This window comes from Camelina sativa, chromosome 15, assembly GCF_030686135.1.
Source record: "Camelina sativa cultivar CO46 ecotype springtype chromosome 15, ASM3068613v1".
In the NCBI taxonomy this organism is placed as follows: domain Eukaryota; kingdom Viridiplantae; phylum Streptophyta; class Magnoliopsida; order Brassicales; family Brassicaceae; genus Camelina; species Camelina sativa.
The window spans coordinates 6,386,799-6,413,194 of NC_141894.1; the positions used below are offsets into that span (position 1 = coordinate 6,386,799).

At 35.3% G+C, this 26,396-nt stretch overlaps 5 protein-coding genes and 1 pseudogene across 6 annotated transcripts; 1 reads left to right on the plus strand and 5 right to left on the minus strand.

Annotated features, from left to right (window-relative positions):
* Positions 1–4: 4 nt before the first annotated feature.
* On the minus strand, positions 5–1,178 carry LOC104745702 (uncharacterized). Its single transcript, XM_010467018.2, has 3 exons — positions 650–1,178; positions 401–525; positions 5–317 (listed from the first exon to the last, which is right to left on the minus strand). Exons 1-3 carry the CDS (start codon positions 818–820, stop codon positions 182–184), a joined length of 432 nt encoding a protein of 143 aa, XP_010465320.1. The 5' UTR covers positions 821–1,178; the 3' UTR covers positions 5–181.
* Positions 1,179–2,287: 1,109 nt separating this feature from the next.
* On the plus strand, positions 2,288–4,917 carry LOC104745703 (proteasome subunit alpha type-5-B). Of its 2 annotated transcripts, XM_010467019.3 has the most exons (11): positions 2,288–2,460; positions 2,599–2,663; positions 2,768–2,819; positions 2,950–3,031; positions 3,195–3,275; positions 3,541–3,654; positions 3,745–3,846; positions 4,116–4,174; positions 4,270–4,372; positions 4,465–4,530; positions 4,621–4,917. In XM_010467019.3, exons 3-11 carry the CDS (start codon positions 2,806–2,808, stop codon positions 4,711–4,713), a joined length of 714 nt encoding a protein of 237 aa, XP_010465321.1. In that variant the 5' UTR covers positions 2,288–2,460; positions 2,599–2,663; positions 2,768–2,805; the 3' UTR covers positions 4,714–4,917. The 2 variants fall into 2 exon arrangements, with proteins under 2 accessions (XP_010465321.1, XP_087343922.1); XM_087487796.1 differs by lacking the exon at positions 2,288–2,460 and having other exon boundaries at positions 2,593–2,663; positions 3,541–3,846.
* A 4,068-nt stretch (positions 4,918–8,985) lies between these two features.
* LOC104745704 (pectinesterase 1) lies at positions 8,986–11,317 on the minus strand. Its single transcript, XM_010467020.3, has 2 exons — positions 10,034–11,317; positions 8,986–9,855 (listed from the first exon to the last, which is right to left on the minus strand). Exons 1-2 carry the CDS (start codon positions 11,121–11,123, stop codon positions 9,176–9,178), a joined length of 1,770 nt encoding a protein of 589 aa, XP_010465322.1. The 5' UTR covers positions 11,124–11,317; the 3' UTR covers positions 8,986–9,175.
* A 2,127-nt stretch (positions 11,318–13,444) lies between these two features.
* Positions 13,445–16,828, minus strand: LOC104745705 (pectinesterase/pectinesterase inhibitor 3). Its single transcript, XM_010467021.2, has 3 exons — positions 16,026–16,828; positions 15,027–15,516; positions 13,445–14,354 (listed from the first exon to the last, which is right to left on the minus strand). The coding sequence occupies exons 1-3, from the start codon at positions 16,620–16,622 to the stop codon at positions 13,663–13,665; spliced, it is 1,779 nt and encodes a 592-aa protein (XP_010465323.2). The 5' UTR covers positions 16,623–16,828; the 3' UTR covers positions 13,445–13,662.
* Positions 16,829–19,360: 2,532 nt separating this feature from the next.
* Positions 19,361–20,088, minus strand: LOC104748186 (putative RING-H2 finger protein ATL61). The gene has a single exon (XM_010469864.2). The coding sequence runs from the start codon at positions 20,086–20,088 to the stop codon at positions 19,453–19,455; it is 636 nt and encodes a 211-aa protein (XP_010468166.1). The 3' UTR covers positions 19,361–19,452.
* Positions 20,089–23,243: 3,155 nt separating this feature from the next.
* LOC104748187 (putative RING-H2 finger protein ATL61 pseudogene) lies at positions 23,244–23,879 on the minus strand (annotated as a pseudogene).
* Positions 23,880–26,396: the final 2,517 nt, after the last annotated feature.

Consider the following 26,396-nt stretch of genomic DNA (forward strand, 5'->3'; position numbering starts at 1 on the left):
AAGATTGAAATCAGAATCTGGACATATATTCATGCTTGTGTTCTTACAAAAGATCGAAACAAGAAAGAAGCAAATCGCTGCTTCTTTCACAGCCTTTTTTTTGTCTGTACATTCTTATTGAAGAGGCTATTTTGAAGAGAGAACAAGTTCTGAGTTTTAGAAAGAAAACAAAAAAAGAGAGTTAGAGAAAGTCAAAGTTGCTCCAGTTGATCATCTTTAATTCTGGTTTTGAAGCAATCATCTGTTCTTGGCCATCTTTCTCTGCACCGCTCAGTTCCTGATAACTTCTTTGCAAAAGATCAAGAATCTCCACCTCTCTGTTGTTTTACCAAATCCAATGATTAATAACATCGAAAGAAGATCCACCTGATATAATATAGGATTAGGAACTTTATCGTACCTTGAGTAAGAAGCTACCATCGGACACTGTGTGGGACAACGAGGACCTTCATCGTATCCTTCACATATGACCTCTCCATTATCATCTGTGTAACAAATGATCCCCTGCGTCGGATCTTCAAAGACCTGTTTCAAGAAAGAGAAAGAAAAAACAAAAACCCGAAATTTCAAAAACCATATTTTTGCCAAATGGGTTGTGTCTAAATTTTCAAGAAATCAAGATTTAAAGAAAGAAAGAAGAGGATCTTACGGTGTTCTTGGTGGAGTATCTGATCGGCTGAGGCTGTGAAACTGTGACTTGTTTGACTTTAACTTGAACTTGACTCTGTTGAAGCATCATCAAAGTCTTTGATCTTAATGTTTTTGGAACAAAACATGGTGTTTTAAGAGGAAGACTAAGGTTAGTTGAATAGGCCATCATAGCCTTTGCGATTCTCTTTTTTCCAGAAGAAACTTTGATCTCTTCTTTTTTTGGACAAAGTGTTTGGTTTATAGGTCTCAAGAACTTTGAAAAAAAGACATATACCTAAACAACAATAATTATATAGGATTCAGATTATTGGTTGAATCTGAGTTGTTTAGTTATAATATAAGAATTTTTAAGAAGGCAAGATGCAGATAAAATAATAGCCGATAAGAGTGTTCGTTCTCCTTTGTTAACTGGTTTAGTTGTCTTTTTCGTGGGGTTCTCTAATGGTTTCGTTTTTCTTCTTCTTACGTTAATGAACCACTGTGAACCCGTTGAATTTATCTACACATATTCATGTGTATGTCTAGTCATTTAGGTCTGTTTTTAGCTAAGTTTTTTATTTATTTATATAGATTTATTATTTGGCTCTCTTACTCCGATAATCTGAATACAATTTACTTTTATAACTATTAAATTCGTAATACTTATATTCAAGAGAAATTGATAGCCATTTGAAATCAGTGTAAAACATCACTGATTTGAAATCAGTGTAAATCAGTTGAAAGATCATCTTTCCATATCGGCACTACTAATATGTCATTACATCAAGTCAATTCCAAAAACAATGTACACGATGGCTATTTGGACCAATTGGATTATGAGAAGTTACTTAATAATGGTGCCGTCGTCCAGTGTGACGCGGATTAATTTATACTATAATCAATCGGAGCACGTGTCAGTATATCTATAAAAGTCATGATAATAAAGAATTATTGCAAATGTCAAATAATTGGTGACTCATGACTGGTTAAACTAGTGTTTAAAATTAGACAAAGAGATTAAGTGTTGGCTAAACATGGAGACATCGTCGTCGTCGTACTCTTTGGAAAACTCTTGTCTCTTCCTAAGCTCAATAAGTTGTTATTACTTGCCATATAGTAATATTATCTCGCTGGTTTAGTTATAATATTATATAACCAAACTATACATAACGAATATTCCTCCATCAATTTAAATAAGCTTATGCGAATCTTTATTTTTTTCTTAAAAAAGAAACTACAAATTTTGACAAGTTTCTGAGTCATCAACAACTTTGGAATCCTTAATAGTTCATCATGGACATTTTTAACCAAAACAAATATGAACTATATAATAAATAAACTCAAATGGTGGAATCATAGATAAGGAGGGTAGGTCACGTAACGTTGGAGAAAACTTCCAAAATTGCTTTACACTTCCACAAATCAATTTAATTTTTTGTTTGTCGCTTAAGCCAAAACCAAAAATATAGTGTTGATAGATAATGCTAATTGATTACTCGATCAGTAGTAGTCTATAAATTATTAGATACTAATACTATATATTTGTGGTATATGTTTCAGGAGGTTAGGATGTTAAATACGTCACTAAAGTTTTATAAATCAATTTTCTAGAATCGTCGTCCACTTAAATCATCCCGGAGTGGTGGCCTAACTTATCATTTATCGTACGATCACTCGAATTTTATAATAACTTTAATTCTATATAACCAACTAGGATTATAAAAATTCGATACCGTAATTATCAATATTATCTTCATATTGTAGTCTCTTATTTTTTAATTACCATAAACATGCGTCTACGAGACTACGACTACAAGTGAAAAAAAATAGGTACATGGGTTTAGGCTAAGTGATTAGCTTAACAAGTTAAATATTATTAGCCTAATTGAAGGCCTATTTGAAAGGATTTTAAAGCCCATTAAAGGCCCAAGTGTTCATCTAATTCTAACTTGTTTGTTACTTCTTCAGAAGCTTAGAGAGGAGCAAACTGAGAAGAAAGAGTTGTTTCTTCGATTCGTAGATCAATTCAGCTGGTAAAGCTTTCTCGTGTCTATACAATTTCTTAGTTTCTGTAATCGTTTCTGTATTCCTCTTCGATCTGTGAAATATTTAGGGCTTATAGTTTTTCTTTTTGCAGACATTGAGGTTTAATTTCAGATCGAAATCGAGAAGAAGATGTTTCTCACTAGGTAAAAAATGTTTCTTCCTTCGATTTCGACGTAATCGTGTGTTACCGTTTCTGGGTTCACTTTTAAACCCAGCGATTATGGTGTTTTTGTATTGATATCAAGTTTGTGTATTTGTTTTGGTTATCTAAAGGACTGAGTATGACAGAGGAGTCAATACCTTTTCACCTGAGGGCCGTCTGTTTCAGGTGGAGTATGCCATTGAAGCTATCAAGGTATTTTCTTTCTCGGTTACTCTAGCTTCCTTAGAATCATCTATAGCAAAGGTGGAATTTTTCTTGGAATTGAGTTAGTGGTGTGCTATGTTGGGGATAACTGTGTTAGATTGTGTATCCACTAAACCTCGAGGTTTTTGTTTGTAATGGTTTTGGGTTGCAGCTTGGTTCTACTGCCATTGGTGTAAAGACAAAAGAGGGAGTTGTTCTTGCTGTCGAGAAGCGTATCACCTCGACCTTGCTGGTATATACTTTTACTCTAGCTATTTTACCTCTGAGACTCATGTGACTTTCCCTGTTTTTTTATTTACATTTGTTATGTTTAGCAACACCAACTGGTTGATTTGTTAGCATCTAAGAAGTGCTATTTTCTTTGCTATTTCTGTGCCTTCATGATTTGGTACATTCATATTTTGCTTCAAATTTATTTGGCACTGTTTGATAGAATCTGATAGAGTCTACCTATAATAGTGACTGCTTTCTCAGTCTCTTTTTTTTCTTTTAAGTAGGAGCCGAGCAGTGTTGAGAAGATTATGGAAATTGATGACCATATAGGATGTGCTATGAGTGGTCTGATTGCTGATGCGCGAACACTTGTTGAGCATGCACGAGTAGAAACTCAAGTGAGATCCCAATTTCGGTTTCTCATTGTTTTGTTTCTTTACATCGAAAGTTCTTTCTGTTACCAACTGCTTTATTTTTATGTTGTGCAGAACCACAGGTTCTCGTATGGTGAGCCAATGACTGTAGAATCTACAACTCAAGCTTTGTGTGATCTGGCTTTACGGTTTGGTGAAGGAGAGGAAGAGTCAATGGTATTAGTTGCTCCACTACTCTTACTAGCTTAGGAAATGTTTAGTGGATTTCACTTCTTTTTGCTTGGAAATTATGATCAACTACCAGAGATAGCCCTTGAATTGGGGATTAAGCTTTAGTTGTGCATTGATAGATTCAGCTCTTTAAAGCACCACTATAACAATCCCTAACTCTTCCATAATGTTTTAGCAATTATTTTTTTTTTGGTTCTTTACACTCTCCTTTTTATGTGAATGTACTTAAGCTTGGTCTCACGAACTTTTTGCAGTCTCGTCCATTTGGTGTATCTCTTCTCATTGCTGGGCATGATGAAAATGGACCGAGCCTGTAAGTTGTTATTCGATTAGCTTATTTCATCTTCCAACGGTTTATATGATCTCAAATTGGTAGACAACAATGCTAAACAACTTAATCTTGTACAGGTACTACACAGATCCATCGGGAACATTCTGGCAATGCAATGCAAAGGCAATTGGGTCAGGCTCAGAAGGAGCTGATAGTTCTCTCCAAGAGCAATTCAACAAGGTATAAATAACTTGCTTGTTTGACTGTTCCAAGTACATTACATAATCCCTTTGGGTTTATTTCGTTGAACTTCAATTTTACGACTTTTACAGGATTTAACTCTGCAAGAAGCTGAAACAGTAGCTGTATCTATCCTAAAGCAAGTAATGGAAGAAAAGGTACTGAACTGATGTCAAGCTTGTTTACTTAAAGCCTGTTGCTTTCAACTCTGGTTTAGCCCTTTTTGACACTCTATATTTCTGGTTTAGGTGACACCAAACAATGTCGACATTGCCAAAGTTGCACCAACTTATCACCTCTACACTCCTCAGGAGGTTGAAGCCGTCATTAGTCGTCTATGAAGAAATAAACCGGCATTTGCTTCCGTTTTATCTTACCTGGTCGGTTGGGTAATTTCTCAGGCTTGTCTGCTTCCGGGTCTCTAAACTAAAAAGACTTTTCTTTCACCGATCGCACGAAACTTCTCACTTTTGTATTAGTCAGATGATGAATTATATCGAGTTGAGTTTCATTGAGCTTTCAATCTACATTTTTGTTTGTCTTAATCATCTATACAACCCTTAAACCGGGGACTACAAAGAACTATCAAGAGAAACTCTGGTAGAGTACACATATTTGCTTTAACCATCCATGTTTGTTAATCAAAGCATCAATATTCAATATCCCAACGAACCCTTTTCCACTAACAGCTGCAAAGCTAAATCATGACCAGTCCCTATTAGAACCAAATCAAACGGTGAAACCGGAAATAACTCTACTTACCGAAAGTGGCGGTTGAAAGGTAATGATGTTAGGTTTCTCGATCCTGTTAAGGCTACCGGAGACGACCATCTTCGTGATCTCGTCGCCGTACATACGGTACATTACAATATTTTTTGTCACGTTAACATTTTCAACGTAATGACCTTCCTTTACGTGTATAACGAATCTTGAACTGATTTTTCCAGTTCCATCTTTGGCTACCTTTACATTAGGAGACTAGGAGTCAAGTTGCAAAGTCATAAGTGATTTGCGGTCCTCATTACCAAACCAATCCGGAAAACCCGATTCTGTCTCTAAAAAACAAAGTACACTCTTGTTATCGTCTTGTTTGGTTAATACACCTAAGATTTTAGTCACAATGGCTAAGCTATTGCTCCCAGCTCTCTCCCTTTCTTCATAGTCACAATTATCTTAATATTTCTCATGTAACTCGAGAAATCAAACTCCATAATCTCATCAAAACCTTCCAAACAAGTCTCGTGATCAATGAGACAAGTATCACATAACTCAACTTCCCTCTAATTTCATCGATTTCCGCGCGCATCAGTCATAACCTTCCCATACTCATCAAAACGTTCGATCGTTTCCCTCAGATACTCCAACGAATCAGCGATCATCTCATCAAATACATTCAAACTAGACAAAACAGATTCATCAGATGAAACCAGCTCACTCAAAACCCCGAAAATCTTCACATGGTTCTTCCACAGCTGTGAGACCAAAGAAGCCCTAAAGAGAACTCTAGGCTAGCTCAGTAAAATTTACGGACAAGAGCGTCGAGTAACAATGATCAGAGTACCTTTTGCTTATGACTTTGCAACTTTACATTAGGTAACTTTTGCTTGTTTGTTTTGTTGTTTACTTATTGTCAACTTTATATCTATAGAAATCTTACCACTATATCGCTTTCACATATCGAAACACACAAACTTAACACCATAAACTTTACATTATTTTTCAGAATTGTCCTTCACATATTGTATTTGTAGATAGTAACTCACCTTGAGTTACCAGTATAGATTTAACAGAAACTAGAATACATAGAACCGTTGTAACTTGTAATTAAGGAACACAAGTTTGCTTTAACCTTCCTTGTTGGTTCACAAATTCATCGACAGTATACTTTTTGGCCTCCTCGTCCATCATCACCGGTGTTAATTACCCAACCCACATTACTCTATTAGTCACGCCGAAAACCACTGTCGGAGGAAAAGGATCCGTTGAGTTATTACACGCAAGCTAATCTCTAGGGTTAGTCATGCAATTTGAGTCCACTTCTTTTCCATGACTTGTCTGTCCCTAGTCCATGGACGTCCAAGATTTACCTTAAAATCATCCTCATCAAACGGCAAGATTCTATCTGTGTATGATGGAGAAACCAAAGTTACTTTTTTTTTTTTTATCAACAGCGTGGAAGTCGTGGCCTAATGCTACAGTTTTGGAATACCGCAACCGCATATAAATTCAACCATACATATTATATCATACTCGATATTAATAATTAACCATATATATAGGTTAACAAAGTGGAAAGGTACGGATCAAAGGTTAATAAATAACTGGGCGAAAATGACTTCTTTTTTGTTTTCCACTAATTTGATAGTAAATCATATCAAATAATGGAATGGTGCAAATTCTAGTGGATTTGTCATAATAAGTAGTCTTGACTTAAATGTTAAGAACTTCAGATCATAATTTAAACCAATAATTTCTATTACTAACTAACTGTATATATATATCCATATATTCTAATGTTTTGCTTATGTGTTACTTATGTTTTGCCTATTTTTCTCTTATTATTTGCTTATTTTTGTCAAAATTTTTTGTAAAAGTCTAATATTGACCATGCCTTCATTTTTTCAGTTAATTATAAACATTTTACCACGTTCGTAACTGTTGGGGCTAGAAACAACAATTAGAAGAATAAGTTTGTAAAATGAGATCTGGGCAGACTTTCGGTACAAATCGACTTAGAACTATGAAAAACAACGAACTGGACTTTTGTATTCACTTTTTCTATTGATTCGCTCTGAGCTTGATTACATGTATTGTGTCCTTCACATTCATCTGCTATTTAAACTAAAATTCCTCGAAACCCTTCCTGAACGTCTCGCTGCAATCTCGGCTCCCCAATCCCGATTTCTTCTCCAGGTTGACTTCATCCTCCTGCCCGGGTATTCCTCCATGGGCCCTTACTGGGCCTCTTTTCCTGGCCTGCGCGTACGCCCTAATGGGCTTATTTGGTGGGCCTTATGATCGTCGAAACCCAACACCAACAGTAACCAAGAAGTAATCACTTCAAAATAATTAAAAACTTAAGACCAAAACGTTTAAAACGCAACTCGATTACATGTTTGGATCACTGGCCGATTTAATTGTCACTGCTATATAAGATTCAAACCTATCCAAAAGCCCAAAAGTTAAACGCGTACACATCATCATGACTAAATTAGTTTTTACACTCACATTAAAGAAACTATAAACTAAATTCAGAAATATCAAAGAACTTCGAAATACGCCACGACCATGTTAATGGAGATGAATACGTAACCTCCGCATCCCCAGTTTGTCCCATAGCAGTCTTGGCAAAGTAAGACCCGGTCACCATTGATGATGTATATTGCTACCGCCAGGAGAGCATGATAACACATGGAAACTGAAATTTGCATGTTCTCCACGCTAACATCATATGTAAACCCCTAAGTATACAAAAGAATATTTAGTATAATACTTATTTATACTTATATGTAATTAGTACTTACATTGTTAATTAAATTGTTGTAGCTAGGATAGATGGGAATAACAATAGTTAGAAGACCATGTTGGAGCCTGTAAGACCTAAGATCATCTTGGAATTGGAATACACCATCATCACCATAAGTGTGTACTAGATCATCAAGTGTCACCAAGTCAGTATCAAAGGGTCTGTGCCCGGTAACATCCTATTAACAAAAATATTTTCATTAATAAAAACACACTGCAAAATAAAGAGTAAACAACGTATTAAACAAATCATTATCTGAGTGAATCTGGTGTGCCCCAGAAATTCCTGCGTGAATGGACAGTGCTCATCAAGAACTGTCCCATTCTGAAAACTTATATTGGTATAATTGAATTCATTTTCCATATAATTTTTATATATGACTTCGTCAATCATCTCGGAAAAGCGTCTTTAGTTTTCGATTAGTCATCTCGAATAATATTTATTTTCATAATAAATCTAAATAAGATAATAAATAATAGGTAAGTTTTTTTGTATTTGTTAGACAGTAGAAAAACTATTGAATGAACTAAGAAAGCTATAATGATTGAAGGAAAAATTTTATAATTTTGTACAAGTTCTGAAAATAATTTTATATTCTAAATATTATAATAAGATGTCAAAGAAAATGGAAGAATATAATAACTGGTCAAACATACATGCCACACCCTTTTGCTCAATTTGTCTATGTCGTTAAATTGTGTGATTAATTCCATAAACTTCTTATGCATTTCCAATACGAAAAATTCCATAACTGCATTTCCGTTTACGGAATCACATAAATTTATATCATAAGTTTATGGAATATGGAAAAAAATTCCCGATATAAATGCATAAGAAGTATTCCATATGAAGAATATGGGAAAAAATTCTCAATTAGAAGAATATGGATCTCCAAGCAAACACAAAAAAATTTAACTGTATATATATATAACTTTATAATCCTAGCTGAATTTAATCCAAACGCTATACAGGGGATTTTCACTTGAAAATTAATATATATACACTACGGGTGTTGACCAAAAATAATAACATACATACGATATAATGGGAATTGATGCAAATCATTCATAGTAAATAGAGGCGCTTATCATAAAAACTGAAATCCTTAAAAATAAAATATATTTTTTTTGAAGTTACAAAAGAATATATTGAATTTTTAAAAATAAGAATAATCTAGCTAAAAAAATCATTAAATGCTTCTTAAGATAAATCTAAAATAAAATAGTACGAACGAAATAATATTTTTTAAAAAAATAAATAAATTGATGACAACATTATTATAAAGCCTGTTGAAACGGCACTCCCATCGCCGGTAACCAATCACCCCCTCGGAGAAAATTAGCAACGGTGAACCTCGCTGCCTCAGCATCAGACATAACAGGCTTGTACCCGGCCCATTTAACTCTATTGGACACATCCGACCCAGGCCCCGAATTCTTGTACTCTCCATACAATATAGTCGAAGGCGGCTCTTTTTTGTCATCCCACCTATGCCACCCAGCTGGATTAACGAACGACCCAATCACCGATTGCATAATCACCGTCGTCGAAAACTCCTTCCACGGACGGCCAAGATACACCTCAGCAGTTACGTTTCCGTTGGGGGAGATTGTACAACGCTGGATCGTTGTACCAGAGTTCTGATTCTGATCCTTCTTACCTTCAGCGGTGATAGTGATGTACTGACCCTTAAGTGGCTCACGCGGTCGGATAGTGCAATCCTGGAAGACGACAGTGGCAGCTCCGAAAATGAAATCTACTGTTCCGGTGACGTCACAGTTACGGTAGAACTGACGGTTAGAGTGAGGGTAGAGAGTATCCTGGAAACCATCGAATGCGCATTGGTAGTAAACTGAGAGATCGGCTCCTGATCGGAATGCCACCGCTTGATGCTTCTCTGGTCCGGCGGTGTTTATGATTCCGATGTCCCTCATCATGAATCCTTGGCCTTGGGTTGCTGCATCAAGGGTAAACTCGTAATAAGTCCAAAGTATTAAACATTAATGAAAACGACAGCGTTTTATTTACTGCGTATAACTAAATTATTACCAAATCAAAGGTAAAAATGGCCTAAAGAGTAGAGTCACTAAAATAGTCAAAATCGGGTAAAAATAAGTAAAGATGAGAGAGTATACCAAACGTCGCCGTTTGAAAAGTGGGAGTGCCCTTGGCCCAGTTTCTGCTACCGGAGATAATGGTCTTATCCTTGCCGTCGCCGTACATCAAAACATTCCACTTACTCTTATCCAAAAGCACATTCTCAACATAGGTACCAGCTTTCACGTATATAACAAACACCGTATTCCCCTTTTCCGGAACTCTCGCCACAGCTTCGTTAACCGTCTTGACATCGCCGGAGCCATCAGCCGCAACGACGACGTTTGGGGTTAGATTCTTCGCTTGGAGTAACTTTCTCGCCCTTGGGCTAACCCAATGGGGAAACGAATCGGCCGAATTGAGGAGTCGTCTCCGGTGAATCGGGATTCCGAAATCGCTTAGCGTGGAGAGGATCTTGGCGACGATGGCTAAGCTGTTGCTGGTGTACTCGCCAGAGTTAACCATGGCGGATTTGAGATTCTGCGTGATTGTTGAGTTCGCGTAGTCGGTTTTGATCTGGACGAGTTCATCGAGCGCGTCGAGACACGTGTCGTGACTTGTAAGTGCGGCGCTGAGCCACGTTTTGAGATCGTCGATCTTGGTCGAGTTGAGAATATTCTTACCGTCGCCAACCTCCATGGCGGAAACGGTAGCGTTAACACGATCGATCGCGTCGTCGAACAGATCTCCGCAAACGCCGAGCGCCGATTTGATTCTCTCGTCGTTAGTCCCCTCCGCGAGCTTCTTCGGCAAATCGGAAATCGAATTGAGCTCGTCGGCGACAACTTTGAGCGAGAGCTTGAATAAAACCTCCGGATCCGTCGTGTTGGAAGCTGGAAACTTCGAGATGCTTGAGATACAAGAAGAAGGGTAACGAGTCACGCTGCACACAGTTTTGAGTGAAGCGGCTGGAGTCAACTCGGGGGTTGAATTGGGTCTTGGTTTAGGAGAGTTGTTACTCCGGCTATGAACAGCGACGGCGACGACGGAACCGATTATAATCGCCACCAGAACAGCTACGGACAAGCCCATGTAGATAAATCGCTTTGCCGTCTTCCTCTTCAAGGCTAAATCTTCAGCTTCGTCAACTTTGCCATAGCCTCTCTTGACTGACTTCACAGTATCCATTAGAAAACGCACAAAAATCAAACTCTGTTTTTTTAGGGTTTATAGTGTTTGAATGAGAATGAAGAAATGATATTGATTTGACAATGGATGGATGGATTTATATATAAGTTGGTGTGGAATAAGAATGTGAATGTGAATATTTATTTTGACGTGACGCGTTAATTCTTGCTATGTTTCTTAAGGAAGTGTGTGTTAATGATCCACTAGAATTAGGCAGGCGTAATATTGTCACTAATTAAATTCGTGATGATCCATTAGGTCGTTAACTGTCACTAATTAATGTTAAATCAATCTTCATTTGGTAGTTTCCTTTCACAGTCTTTCACCTTATAGTATTTGAATATTCTATAATTAGTGCAATATATTCGACCTTGGTTTAGTAAAAAAAAAAACACGAATTGGGTTTATGGGTGTGGTTAGCATGATAATACTACTTGCAAGTCAAAGTCCAGATGTTTGTCTTTTCTTGTACCATATTAAGTTAAAGTATCGTTTTCACTTGTAGGCCCATAGATAGTGAAACTTACACTCTGCACATGTACTTATTAGACTTAGAGAGTATAACTATAAACCATTCAACTTTTGTTTGGTAACCACATGCTAATCATTCCAACTAAGCTAACAAGCATAGAAGGACAAGTAGATGGAAATGGTCAACGTACTTGATATTGTCAATACAAAATAAATTACAGGGTCATGTTGGATTAAAATAGTTAAAAATTTCGTTGACTTCTAGTTATATATCACTCGTTGGTTAACTATAGTGTGCTTTAAGTTAATTAGAATTGTCTGGATTTCAGTGCACGAAAATATCTTCAAAATATGTGGATTATCCTTAACTAATTGACAACTTTAGTGCATGATGTATGTTTGTATATATCATGACTTTATTGGAAAATATTTTTTAATACCTACAGTATATTTTGTTTTTTGGTGTATACGTAATTTACGTATTATCCTAATGCTTAATTTGCGTGTTATGTTTTTTTTCTTATATGGAAACTATGGTGATGCTTAGGATTACGAATTTAATGATATGATTGCATAAATATTAGGGGGTGATAAAATTAGTTTTGGCCTTTTGGGATTGGTTTCTTGCAGAATATTAAAGAAGTCTGGTTGTCTAATGTCATTTATGGAATTATCATACTCAAAGAATATTTGGGTTTAAAGAGTTATATTGATCCACTTTCTCTCATTGGAAATTCGAAAGGTGTATTTTTTATGATCAAGGAGTGGTTTTGTGGTCTAAAAAGCCCATAAGATGAACCAAAAAAGCAGGTTATGAATACTAAGAGTTGGACCTTTTTAAAATCTAAGATAAATGTCAACCGGCCAAGTTTTGGTTTACTATTAATTTTACCATTTATAATTTTATAGTCAAACTAGAAAGTATATAAATTAAGGGATGAAAATCTATAAGACTAGACGTATACGGTATACATGTGTAAGAAGGCCATCTGGCATCTTCATTTCACGAACTCGAGTACCAGCCGCCATGTGCTTTCTTGGTCAAGTGGCATCTCATCCACATCTCAGTAGACCAACTTCAGTTTTTGTAGCTATGATGACTCGGTAATTTGATGTCATGAACCGGAATGAGCAAATTAGCTGACTTAAGTAGACAACTTTTCCAACTGACAGGTTAGTTAGTAGTATTGGTGTGGTACAGTACTAATCGACGATTGGTCAAATAATATAATTTAAGCTTCGTCCGCATGTGGTACGCATTGATACAATGGACCTTCTTTCATATTGAACCATGTTCGGCTAAGTTCACCAGGCGCTACTACCACTGCTGATAAGCCAATGCTCCTCGTTTTGATTTTGACGTTAAACAATAAATACGTTACAAGTAGAAAGGAAAGTTCGAAATATGCATTTGGATAATGATAATGTTATAATTTGGGAGAGAAGTCAACTTTGGCCAGCTTAATCTAATTAAGGTCAACCAGGAGACCTTTTTTTTTGTTCGTGATTCACAGTACAAATTAACGGAATTGTACAATTATCATTATCATTCTTGGTCTTTTCTATGTTTGCCATGCCTTCTTGGAACAATCTCTACCACAATTATTATCGCTCTGCTTTCTTTTTAAAAAAATTATTTTTAACTATATCATTAATAATAAAAACCTTAGCCGGTCCGGTCGTTTAATCAAGAACAGTTTAAACATAAGCCTTCCCACATCCTAAGTTATAGATACATCATACATGCATGCATATCAAAACAGTTATATCTTTTGCTATCTTATAGCATAATTCAATTCATATATGGACATAAGTTTCGTCAACAACCAAAATGTAAGAGAAGTTACAAGTGAAGAAACAATTTTTTTTTTTTTATGACGTCAAATAGCAACATCCCTTCTCTCTCAAATCCCATATTCTAAACGCGAAAAATTCCGCATTATTTAATCTCGTTACTAATACACTATGATCTAGAAAAGAAAAGAAAAATACACAACACAACATAAAACAAAAATGAAACACGATTTGCAATAACATTTAAGGAACACAACAATATATATATCTCAAATTAAAGACCGAGCGAGAAGGGGAAACCGGTCGAGGATAACCAACCTCCACCACCAATAAACTGACCAGCCGTATATTTTTGAGCCTCAGCAGCAGCCGTAATCACCTTAAAGCCCCTCCACTTCACTCTGTTTGCAGTTCCTGCCCCTGCTCCTGTGTTCGCATACTCTCTATAAGTCAGAGTGTTCAACGCAAATGTACCCGTCCACTCGGACCACCCTTCGGGTCGGATCACGTCTGAGATAGCCGACTGCATTATCACCGTTTGCGAGTACTCCTTCCACGGGCGACCAAGAAACGTCGGGAAACTACCTTTCACCGGCAGTAAATCCGACGTGGCACCGATCCTACATTTCTGGATAACGATCCCTGTGTTCTGGTTCGGATCCGTACGTCCCTGAGCAGTGACCATGTTTTTCTGGCCGGAGTTAGGGCGGCGAGCGTGGATGTCACAGTCTTGAAGCACGACGGCAGCGTTTCCGAAGATGAAGTCGACGGTTCCGGCGATGAGACACTTGACGAAGAACTGACGGTTAGAGTGGACGTAGAGAGTGTCTTGGTAAGCTAACATGTCACAGTTGTAGAAGGCGGAGAAATCAGAACCCACTCGGAGAGCCACGGCTTGGTGCTTCGACGGACCCGCCGTGTTCTGGAAAGTGATGTCACGAGCTAAGAATCTCTCACCGACAGCAGCTGGGGCCAAAAAAAGAAACAATGGTTACTTAACGACATCATTAGCTAAAAGATTAACTAAGACAGACTTATCTTACTATAAAGAATATTACCTTTAGTTTAACGAATTTTAGTAATATTTTATAAACTATAATGGGACTATAGAGAAATGCCAATGATATACTAGGTGTAATGTAATGATGAAACAACTTTATTTAAGGGACCAAAGTTGGATAGAAAAGTCAATTACATTCAAACAAAAAGAATAAGAAAGAAAAATAAAAGGTGCTCCATAAAACTAACGGCTCACTTCACGAGTGGATGAGCCATCATCATACAAATCCCACATAATGTGACTTGGAAAAGCATATGAATAAAGCCAAGAAATAATGGACCAAGACTCTCTTACATGACTCATATCTAACTAAAGAGTTTTGTTCAAATTTGGTAAATTGAAATTCACATTTAGTTTGTTCAAATTTGGTAAATTCAAATTCGCATTTAGTTTCATCTCGTTATTACTAGGGTACATGTGCGAATATCTGTTGTAGTGGGTACTAAGACAAGAATCTACATGTATATATTTAATGTGCATGAAAAAAAGTAAAGATTTTTTCCACCAAATAAAGGACCACAATCGTGCATAATTGCTAATATCTTTTTTCAAAAAAGTTAATAATTAAAATTGCTTACCAACGGTGGCGGAGTGGAAAGTGGTGCTACCGTCGACGACGTTTCTATTTCCGGTGATAATAGTTCTCGTCCGACCATCTCCCATAAACATTATATTCTTTTTCTTCTTAGAAACATCCACATTCTCTCTATAAACTCCGGCTTTTATATGTATCACATACCTCTTGTTACTATTCTCCGGGGCCGCGGCAACCGCAGCCGCCACAGTTTTAAATTTACCGCTACCGTCAGCTGCCACGGTGGCATCGGCTCTCACGCCCGAACCCTGAAGAAGCCTCCTATCACCAGCCGATAACCAAGTCGGCCATCCCTCGGAGTCTAGTTCTCCGGCTCCGGCAATATCTACGGCCACCGAGGTTTCCTGATTCTCCTCCTTTAGCTTACGGTTGTTTGAGGTGATTTTAGCTTTTTGCTCGAAGTTGGCTATGTCCGTATCAGTCATGTTCTTGATCATTGCTAGTGCGTTACTGCACATGTGCTCGACGTGTATCTACATTTAATCGTTTCGTTATAAAGCTATATCGATCTTCAAAAATATCGTGTTACCAACAAGTTATAATAATAATTGAAGGTATGTAATAATATTCTCTAGCAACAACGATAGATAGCTACTATTCACACACATGGACCAGCACTAGCTAACAAATATGTTAATGTTAAAATAAACAAAGCTCTAAAAGTTGTCAATGTGACGTGATGTGATATATGAAATTAATAGTTATAATGTGAGGTATATCTATATAGTTTTATAGTAACTCAATATGATTTTTGCCACTATATACGTTTTCAGAACTAGTGCTTTATGCTGAGCCAATATCTATCTATTCCATAAAATTTAATGAACGACGACGAAGACCAAATGCACTTTGTCTTACATTTGCGATATTTTGATTAAAGTCGACGATTCTATCTTATACATTTCACATATTTCTATAATGTTTATGTAATTCCACATCACATGTGAGCAGCAAATGGATAAAGAATTGATGTTTTACGTACCTGACCCATCTGTAAGGCTTTACGAACTTGCTTATCGGCGCCGTCATGAGAGAAGCCGTCGAGACAAGTCTCCTGGTTGGTAATGGCGGAGCTAATCAGGGTTTTGAGATCTGCGGCGTGTTCCCGGAGAGTTTTTTTGGTTGGATACAAATGGAGATCTTCCACAGCCTCATGGAGCTCATCAAGCGTCTCATCAATAGTCTCCAAACAGTCATGAAGCGCCGTCTTCTCGCGCGGCGTTAGTCCTTTCCTCTTCTTGATCAGCTTCTTTACGGTGAAGTAATTGTGCTCCACGGCGGTTGTTGTTAGGTTAAGCGATGCCTCGATGACGTCTTTTTGCGACGTTAGCTTGACTCCCCCGGCAGTTGCCACGGCGGAGATACAGAGCTCAGGGTAAAGCGTGGAGCTGCAGGAGGATCTTAGCACGGCGTGAGACGAAGGGGATAGAGTTCTTTTTTCGTTGGCTTTCGAAGCTCCGGCGGAAATACCGGCGACGGCGGCTACGAAGAGCAAGGCCACGGCGGCGGATAGCAAAACAAGTTTCTTGTTTTTCTTGAAATTATCTTTAGAGAAGATTTCTTTCATTGATGGTGCCATTGTTTGACACTGGTGAGTGATGAATGTACTCGTGAAAGAGTGGGGTGGGTGTTTATATAAACTGTTTTTCGATGAAATTTAAAATCAAACGATAATATTAAAATGGTTTTTTTCTGTTTACTTTTCTTCACTCTATTATTTGAGTGGAATTTTCAAAAAAAAAAAAAAAATTCCACTGGTTTATAAGCTGCCTCGCTAATAAAGATAAGGTTTTTTTTTTTTTTTTTGCCAGAATATTATTCATATTGTTATTGCTATTCGACAGGGAAGGCTATTGTCGTTTTCCCGAATCTTTAACCTTTTTAGTGTTTATATCGATTAATTTTCAAAAAGATGTTACCAATATATTCGTTACTTTGATTTGCCACTGACGAACTCACCATGTCTTTGCCCACGTTTATCCTCATACACAATAGGAGAAACTAGGATTATTATGCATTAGCCGACAATAATTTACATTTTTTCTATTTACTTAATTATAAGCATATCCTTCTTTGTGATTTTAATATTCGTTTCATCATTGATTCTATTTGAAAAAAATATCGATTGTTACAAAAAAAAAAAGTTATTTTGGATTCAATTGGTGTGTATAAGTAGACCGTCGTTTTCAGAAACAATTGTTATTTTCAATTTGATTTCATAACGTTTGTGGTTTAAGGTTTTGATAACGTTTGTTACATAACATAAATATTACTATTTTATTTAAAAGTATAAAAGTTTTTATACATAGTACGTATAGGATTACTTTTTTTTGTCATCTATGATTTATATACGAGTTTTCTTGCGTTTGAATGCTGAGTATTTATATCCAACAGCAATACTAAAAAATCGGCCATTTTACTAAATCCCGGTTGTAAAGGACTGTTTGTTTACCTGTCAATTGTAAACGTGTAATCACACATAAAAGGAACTAATTCATGTTTCTATAAATAATGTGTCAGGATCATATAGTATACATGTGTAATTAAGGAAAAGCAAAAGTGTTACGTAGAATTAAGCCACCGAAATTATTGATGAAACTATAAATATAAAAGTATTTAGGCCGATGGCTGTGGCCTTAGCTGCAAGCCTGTCACGGGTCCATCTACCCATTTTTAAAAAAAATTATTCCACCAAGTCGATGACAATAAATTTTGAATACAAGTTTTGTTGGTATAAGGCAATCTCTAGCTCTCTTATATAAGTATTTGTATTATAATAAATAACTAATAAATATATTGGACTACTAGAAAGAAAAAATGATATAAAATTTCAAAGCTACCAGTCAATATGTTTACTCTGTTTCAGTATATTATTATATCGATATTTAGTCTGATTGTTTACTGAAATTTTGGTTCGTCTTATAGATGACATATTTACGAAACCAATTTTCTGATTTCATTAAACATTTAACATGAAAACATGTAATTTAATCATATGCGGTATGTTTAGTAAGATTATAAGCATATATAGTTTCATTAGTTGTCATCTACCCTTTTTCCCCATGCATGTCATTTTTCATAATTCCCTCGAACATAGTTTCAGTAGAAGTAGTCATTCACAGAGAAATGTTTATTTCAGTGTCGGTAGTGCCAAATCTGGAAAAACTTTTACAATTAAGAGATAGATTAGATCCTGAATTCAAGCATCTGATACAGGAAAATAACTATTTGTTGGGTCTTACCAAAGAAACTTTAGATATGAACTGTTTTAGCTATAAATATAAATATTTGATTACAAATATAGACCAGCCATAGCGTTTGAAGTATAGTATAAATTGCTACTATAGCTTTAGATGAAGTTTGTACTCTCGTTAGGAAAGCATACAGTAAACTCGTAATCATCACATGCTCTCTTTCATTTTTTTTTTTGACAATTATTTCCTGTTTTTTTTCTTAGGGAAAAAAGTTGATGTTACAATCATGTGAATACTTTGGTTCCTTCTTTATCCTTAATTAATGTTTCATTATCTAAAGTAGCTAATTATACTACTAGAAAAAGAAAAAAGCAGAATGATAAATCGTATAACGGGCGTATTATTAGAAATAAAATAAAAACAACTTGCATACTCTCTTTTTGTTGACAGCTACAACTTGCATAATCCTTTCCAACAAGTTGCAAATACATGGCATCCGATGCAGTAATCGAGATACTAATTTATATTTTCGACTCTTTCATACATTTTCTATGCAATTTACACATATTTGTAAAATAGTAAAAAAATATTTGATGTATCAAATTGTTTTAAGGATTTTAATAGGATTGTTAAACAGTAATACTAAACAAAAATCTCCATAATACTCTTATGATCACTCTTTTCTATTTCCTTCTTCCAACAATTATTCTTTATAAAGGTCACAGCAATGGTTGGTAGATAGATTTTGTCTGTGCTCACGCTTTGAACGTGCTGCTGTCCACATACACAACTATTTATTTAAATTCTTGTCAGTAGAGAGCGTTGGGAAATGTAAATGTTTCTAAATCAAGTTACCTTTACAATGTATAATTTACAACAACAACAAAAAACATTCATCCCGCATTCCGAGTTTCAAATCATTCGTTCGTATCTTTCTTGCAAGTTGAAAATAAGTACTATTATAACATCTGAACATCAAAATTATAATACTAGATTCGCTGTTAAAACATAAAAATATAAACTACCAGATTCACAAATTTTTGCAAGCAATTAACAAAGAAACAAAAGAAGATGTCACGGTAGCTTAATAATACATTATACATGGACCCGTATCTTCACAAATTTTTGCAACAATTAACAAAAAGAGAAAAGAAGATGTTACGGTAGCTTAATACATGGACCGTATCTTCTTCACATACAATCGGCCCGTAACGACTAACATGGGCCTGATTCCATCTCTTTCGCCGGGACGTCTATTACGACCTCCGTTAGATCCGGACCATCCGGTAGGCCTTCGTCTTCTCCGCCGCAACCACCATCTTCAATAACCGTCGTGTCAGTGCTCATGGGAGGTGGATTTGTCGGTAACTCATGATGTTCGGATGTGATCGGGTCGTGATTTTGGGACAAACCCTCGTCGCCACCGCCTCCAAGTTCCTGTCTCGTTCCTCGTTGCTTGGAACAAACTCTCTTTCTACATATAGGGCAAGTGGAATGTGACTTAAACCACGAGTCGATACATTCAACGTGAAATAAGTGATCACAGCTAGGCAAAGCCCTAGCTTTGTCTCCGTCGACTAGCTCCGCGAGACAAATTACACATTCAATGACATCTTTGAACTCCTTAGCATTGAACTCTATGGTAGGGATTGATTGGAGTACGAAAGGCTGGACACCAACACATACCGTGATGGTGCTAGAGACAAGATCATCGTTGTTGTTATGTTCATGATCATCATCATCATAACATTTATTAAGGCAACACACCAACCCTACGAGAATCCCAAGGAAAAGGAAAACGAAGCCAAAACTGAATCCGGCATGCATTAGATCATTGTCTGAATCTGTCATCTTCTAAACTGTTTTTGAAAGAAGATCGAAATCTTAGTACGGAGAAAGCAAGAGCAAACACTCAGTTGGTACGTAGAGTTCCAATTAGCTTTTAGCTTCTAAACCTAACTAATTTTCTTTAGGTAGTATTAGTATTTATGATCATGATCAATAACGTAATAAAAGAGTCAAAACCCTATCTATATTGTAATTAGGATTAGGAATCATTGCTTATTATATTTTTTTTTAATGCCTTTTTATATATAACTAGATAACAATGAAAAGATTTTCTTAATTCACATATTATCCAAAACCAAAAAAAAAAGGACAAAAATTGCAAAGTACAATATCCTCCTGATAAGGCGTCTATCCATGATGCATATTGCATGGTAGTATTTTCATGTTCAAAAGTACATGTTCAGAACTCAGAAGTACACAAATATATGCCTTTGTGAATATTACTTTTTTTTTTTTTTTTTTAATTGATATAGGCGTATCCATGATTGTAGATTCGGATTTCTGAACACGTGTTGTTATGTCAGTAATTACATATTGTAAAGCTTTTCTCGATCCAGCTCCTGTCTTGTTATTTTTGCCTTTTGATTATTTGTTTTTCACCATTATTTTTTTTCTTCTTCTAATCTTTAGTTTGATTTGTTGACAAAATTTACCGCTTGCATGTACACTGGAATTTTGATTTTGATAAAATGGTTTATATTGGGATGATGATCCACACCAACACATGAATAGATTTATGGTCTAATTAAATCATATAAGTAGGAATTTTGCACCTTTAATTTTTGAAGAGTGAAACTTTGGAAGCATTTGAAAATTTTGGATTTGGATTTCTGATTTTTGAGGATGATATCTAATATGTATAAAATATTTATCTTTTAATGCATATAATAATTTTTAATTTTTTTTTGTCACAACATATAATAATTTATTCATCTTCAACAAGCCTCGAAGAAAATCAAGTTTCTCAAAAAAAGCAAGATAAGACCCAAAAAAAAAAAAAAGCTAATTCCATTATAACTATTTTGGTTATACTCTTTGACATGCGCAATTAAGTTTTAGATAGACACGATGACATCCTTTTTTGCAAAGAAAAAATAAAAAATAAGGAAATTGACCATGACACAATTTACTCAAAAAGTTACTCCTGTAGTAAATAAGGCACAACGCCATAGTTCTTCAATTCCTAAAGGCTAAAGGCTTATGATCATAACTGTGGATTATTTGTCGAAACTGACCTTACTGAATTTGTGTTTGTGAGTAAAGATAGTAAGAGCTGTGGAAACCTGTCCGATCCACACAGCTTCCGTCTTGTATATACTTCCAAGTTCTGACACTCGTTTTCCTTTCATTCTTATATTTTTTATCATGTTTTTTCTTCTTGATAAATACTAACCTAGTTTTCTTTTTGTTTTCGCAACATTGAAACATTGATTTCGATAACAATTTATGTATATTAAAATTTGGAAGATATAGTCGAAGGAGTTAGTTTTCTCATGCATGCAAGTAGAATCAATTATGTCTGTATAGTCAGTTTTTTTCTTTCATATATGCTAGAGCTGATACATATGCTGAATCCTTTTTGGGACAAACCAATAAGCAATAAGAAACTAGTACTCTAGTAGCAATTAAAACAAACGATACAATTTATTTTATTTTATTAAAGAGAAATATTTGAGGAAAACAAAAGAGGAAACTAATTTTCTTCCTTTTGAACATTGAAAACGTGAAAACCACTGGTTTGCATCTCGGCAAAACCTTACCCCGACAAAGTCACAAAGGTAATTAAAGGAAACATTTTCGACGGCGTCTTCCAAGTCTTGAGAGTTAAAGTACGATGGAGATTTGATCGGAGAATGGAGGGATTGATATATACTGGTCAATTCAATGATATGGTGACACAGTAACAACATCATTGTTGCCATAATCATCATCATCACTATGGTCGTCATCATCATCATCATCATCATCATGATAATGATAAAGAGTGCAACCCAAGGCGAGATACATAATCCAAACTAAAGACGCTGCGGAGCTGGAAATTCCAGTGGTAAGCACGAGGTAGCTGTAAATTAGTGCAAGACAACATAGATCGTCGTAAATAGAATCCATCATGATCTTCACTCTTCAGGTCTCTTCTAGATTTCAGCAAGAAAAAATAAAACACAAAGATTGATCCTCGAAAAAGCTCTTTACGATCTTCAAGTGTTTAGCTATATATACTAACGAACGTCACAAAGCTATATTCCAATCAGATTACAATTAGGATATTCATTCATAGATAGACTTTAACGTGTCATTGAGTTATAGATAATACTACTCACTATGTAATGAAGGAGTGGGCTTTTCCTACGGGCTTTGGCCCGTTTTGTAAAGAAGAAGGAACTTATGTTGGGACTTGGGAGTTCTATAAATAGAGCTTTTACAAGATCTAAAAAATCCCAAACCTATTTTGGTTTCTTCAAACTTTATACAAGAAAAGAAAAAGAAAAAAAAAAAGCAATGGTATTCACAAAAATCTTTGTGACTTATTTATATTTATAATGGTTGTTTTGTTTCGTTGTCCACCTAAAACGATATAGAACCTTATGTGATTTTAGCAACTTCTTGGTTAAGAGTTCTAGGGTTCCAATGATGCAAACATTCTCTTCCATTTCAGATATGACTCTCCGCCAGTCTGATAATGGTACCAATTTCCAACTGTCAGAGATATCATCCCAAGTTTATAATTGACATCTAAGTCTCCTCCATGTCTCGTTTGCTTCGCAGAAACATACTCTTATCAGTTATCACTCCTACCGTACGTCGCTGGTAATTCCACGGTCATTGTCCATGCCGAACGAGAAAGATTGTTTTTCTTTAATGTATCATTCGTTTACGTATCTTTCTTGCAAGTTGAAAATAAGTACTATTGTAACATCTGAACTTCAAAATTATAATATTATATTCGCTGTTAAAACATAAAAATATAAACTACCAGATTCACAAATTTTTGCAAGCAATTAACAAAGAAACAAACGAAGATATCACGATAGCTTAATACATGGACCGTATCTTCAGTCTTCAAATTTTTGCAACAATTAACAAAAAGAGAAAAGAAGATGTTACGGTAGCTTAATACATGGACCGTATCTTCTTCACATACAATCGGCCCGTAACGACTAACATGGGCCTGATTCCATCTCTTTCGCCGGGACGTCTATTACGACCTCCGTTAGATCCGGACCATCCGGTAGGCCTTCGTCTTCTCCGCCGCAACCACCATCTTCAATAACCGTCGTGTCAGTGCTCATGGGAGGTGGGTTTGTCGGTAACTCATGATGTTCGGATGTGATCGGGTCGTGATTTTGGGACAAACCCTCGTCGCCACCGCCTCCAAGTTCTTGTCTTGTTCCTCGTTGCTTGAAACAAACACTTTTTCTACATATAGGGCAAGTGGAATGTGACTTAAGCCACGAGTCGATACATTCAACGTGAAACAAGTGATCACAGCTAGGCAAAGCCCTAGCTTTGTCTCCGTCGACGAGCTCCGCGAGACAAATTGCACATTCAACCATATCTTTGAAGTCCTTAGAATTGAAGTCTATGGTGGGAATTGATCGCAGTACGAAAGGCTGGACACCAACGCATACCGTGATGGTGCTAGAGACAAGATCATCGTTGTTGTTATGTTCACGATCATCAAGATCATAACGTTTAACAAGGCAACACAGTAACCCTACGGAAATCCCAAGGAAAAGGTAAAAGAAACCAAAACTTAATTGGGCATGCATTAGATCATTGTCTGAATCTGTCATCTCTTCTAAACTGTTTTTGAAAGAAGATAAAAAATCAGAATACGGAGAAAGCAAGAGCGAACACTCAGTTGGTACGTAGAGATCCAATTAGCTCTTATAGCTTCTAAACCTAATTAATTTGCTTTAGGTAGTATTAGTATTTATGATCATGATCAATAACGTACTAATAAAAGAGTCAAAACCCTATCTATATTGTAATTAGGATTAGGAATCATAGCTTATTATTCTTTTTAAATGCCTTTTTATATATACCTAGATAACAATGAAAATATTTTCTTAATTCACATCTTATCCCAAAAAAAAAGACAAGATTTGCAAAGTACAATATCCTCCTGATAAGGCATCTATCCATGATGCATGGTAGTCTTTTCATGTTCGAAAGTACAATATATGCCTTTGTGAATATTCCATGATTGTAGATTCGGATTTCTGAAAACGTGTTGATTTGTCAGTGATTACACATTGTAAAGCTTTTCTCGATCCAGCTCCTGTCTTGTTAACTGCTTTGATTTTCTTTTTTTTTTCATGATTAATTTTTTTTTCTTTCTAATCTTTAGTTTGATTCGTTGAAAAAATTAATCACTTGCATGTAAAACACTAGAATTTTTATTTTGATCAAATATTTGTATTAGATGATGATCCACACATTCCACACCAACGCGTGAAGATCTACGAGATAATTAAATCGTATTAAGTAGGAATTTTGCACTTTAAAATTTTGGAGAGTGAAACTTTGGAAGCAATTGAAAATTTTGGATTTGGATTTCTGATTTTTAAGGATGATGTTTAATATGCATAAAAGCAAGATAAGACAAAAAAAAAATTATAATTAGATTTTGAATTTATATTTAATTTTTTGTTAATATTCTTTGGCCTCTACTAGTAATCATTAGATGAACAAAAAGAAAACGAATAAAAAGAATAATGCGGAACCGAATAAACAAATTTTGAGAAATGAAAAGAAATAATGCAGAGAGGGGAAAAAATGATAAATAGTGACCAAACAATAATAATATTTTGAAAATCTATTAAATATTAAATAAATCAAATTTTAGTACAAATATAATACTAATTTTAATGTATATAATCAAATAAATTTTGTGAATTAAATTTATGTTAAATATAGATACTTAATATTAACCTACAATATAATTTTAAGATATTTCTTAGTTTTTATTTACGATATAAACATCTCTTAAAATTATTTTACTATTCATACAATTTCAATTAAGCTTTAAATTAATTTAACATGAGATTTTTATCAAGTATATTTTTTCTGCCAATATAATGTGAAAATATGAATATTATTGTATTATAAGATTAAATTATTATTAATAAACATAATTTTTATTTATTTTAAAATAAAAAACTAATTTTAATATTTGTTCCTTTTTTTGTTCCATTTGTTCTTCATCAAATTTGGAGTGGAACATTTTTGTTCTATTGTTCCTTATTTTGTGAGGAATGTAAAATAATGAGATGAAAAAATTATTACATTTAAATGGTAAAAGTTTGACAAATGAAGAAGAATATCACACATTCATCTCCCTTCTTTTCCTAAATCATGGTCACCAATTGGAGCCTTTGACATGTGCAATTAAGTTTTAGATAGACGATGACATTAAGGCACAACGCCATAGTTCTTCAATTCTTAAAGGCTTATGATCATAACTGTAGATTATTTGTCGAACCCGACCTTTACTGTTGGTGTTTGTGACCTTTACTGTTGGTGTTTGTGAGTAAAGATAGTGAGAGCCGAGGAAACTTGTCCGATCCACAGCTTCCGTCTTGTTAGATATACAGTCTTCCAATTCTGACACCTCGTTTTCCTTCCATTATTATATTTGTCATTATGTTTTTTCTTCTGATTAAATACTAACCTAATTTTTTTTTTCGGCAACATTGAAATATTGATTTCAATAACAATTTCTGTATATATATAATCTGTTCTTCCATTAAATTTTGGAAGATATAGTCGAAGGAGTTAGTTTTCTCATGCATGCAAGTAGAATCAATATGATCTGTATAGTCAGTTTTTTCTTGCATATATGCTGAGTCCTTTTTGGGAGAAACCAATAAGCAATGAGAAATTAGTCCTCTAGTAGCAATTAAGAATTGACAAACTATACAATTTTTTTTAATTATTTTAAAGAGAAATATTTAAGGAAAACAAAAGAGAAAACTAATTTTGTTCCTTTTGAACATTAAAAACGTGGAGACCAGTGGTTTGCATCTCGACAAAACCTATCTTGATCACCGTCAACAAGGTCACAAAGGCAAAAGACACATTTTAGACGGCGTCTTCCAAGTCTTGAGTTTAAAAGCACGATGGAGATTTGATGGGAGGATGGAGGGATTGACACTGACCAATTCAATGATATGGTGACACAGTAACAACATCCTTGTCGCCATAATCATCATCATCATCATCATTATTGCTGTCATCGTCGTCATCACCATCATCATCACCATTATCATAATAATAACAAAGAATGCAACTCAAGACGAGATATAAAA

Bases quoted from the DNA above. Each gene is read 5' to 3' on its own strand.
- LOC104745702 (XM_010467018.2), bottom strand. From the start codon at position 820: ATGATGGCCTATTCAACTAACCTTAGTCTTCCTCTTAAAACACCATGT. The intron at 526-649 runs GTAAGATCCTCT...TTCTTGAAACAG, and splicing joins GATACTCCACCAAGAACACC to GTCTTTGAAGATCCGACGCA. The intron at 318-400 runs GTACGATAAAGT...GTAAAACAACAG, and splicing joins ATGGTAGCTTCTTACTCAAG to AGAGGTGGAGATTCTTGATC.
- LOC104745703 (XM_087487796.1), top strand. The intron at 3,847-4,115 runs GTATTAGTTGCT...AACTTTTTGCAG, and splicing joins AAGGAGAGGAAGAGTCAATG to TCTCGTCCATTTGGTGTATC. The intron at 4,531-4,620 runs GTACTGAACTGA...TTTCTGGTTTAG, and splicing joins AGCAAGTAATGGAAGAAAAG to GTGACACCAAACAATGTCGA.
- LOC104745704 (XM_010467020.3), bottom strand. From the start codon at position 11,123: ATGGATACTGTGAAGTCAGTCAAGAGAGGCTATGGCAAAGTTGACGAA. The intron at 9,856-10,033 runs GTATACTCTCTC...CCCTTGATGCAG, and splicing joins TTTTCAAACGGCGACGTTTG to CAACCCAAGGCCAAGGATTC.
- LOC104745705 (XM_010467021.2), bottom strand. From the start codon at position 16,622: ATGGCACCATCAATGAAAGAAATCTTCTCTAAAGATAATTTCAAGAAA. The intron at 15,517-16,025 runs GTACGTAAAACA...GATTAAATGTAG, and splicing joins AAGCCTTACAGATGGGTCAG to ATACACGTCGAGCACATGTG. The intron at 14,355-15,026 runs GTAAGCAATTTT...TTTTGGCCCCAG, and splicing joins TTTCCACTCCGCCACCGTTG to CTGCTGTCGGTGAGAGATTC.
- LOC104748186 (XM_010469864.2), bottom strand. From the start codon at position 20,088: ATGACAGATTCAGACAATGATCTAATGCATGCCGGATTCAGTTTTGGC.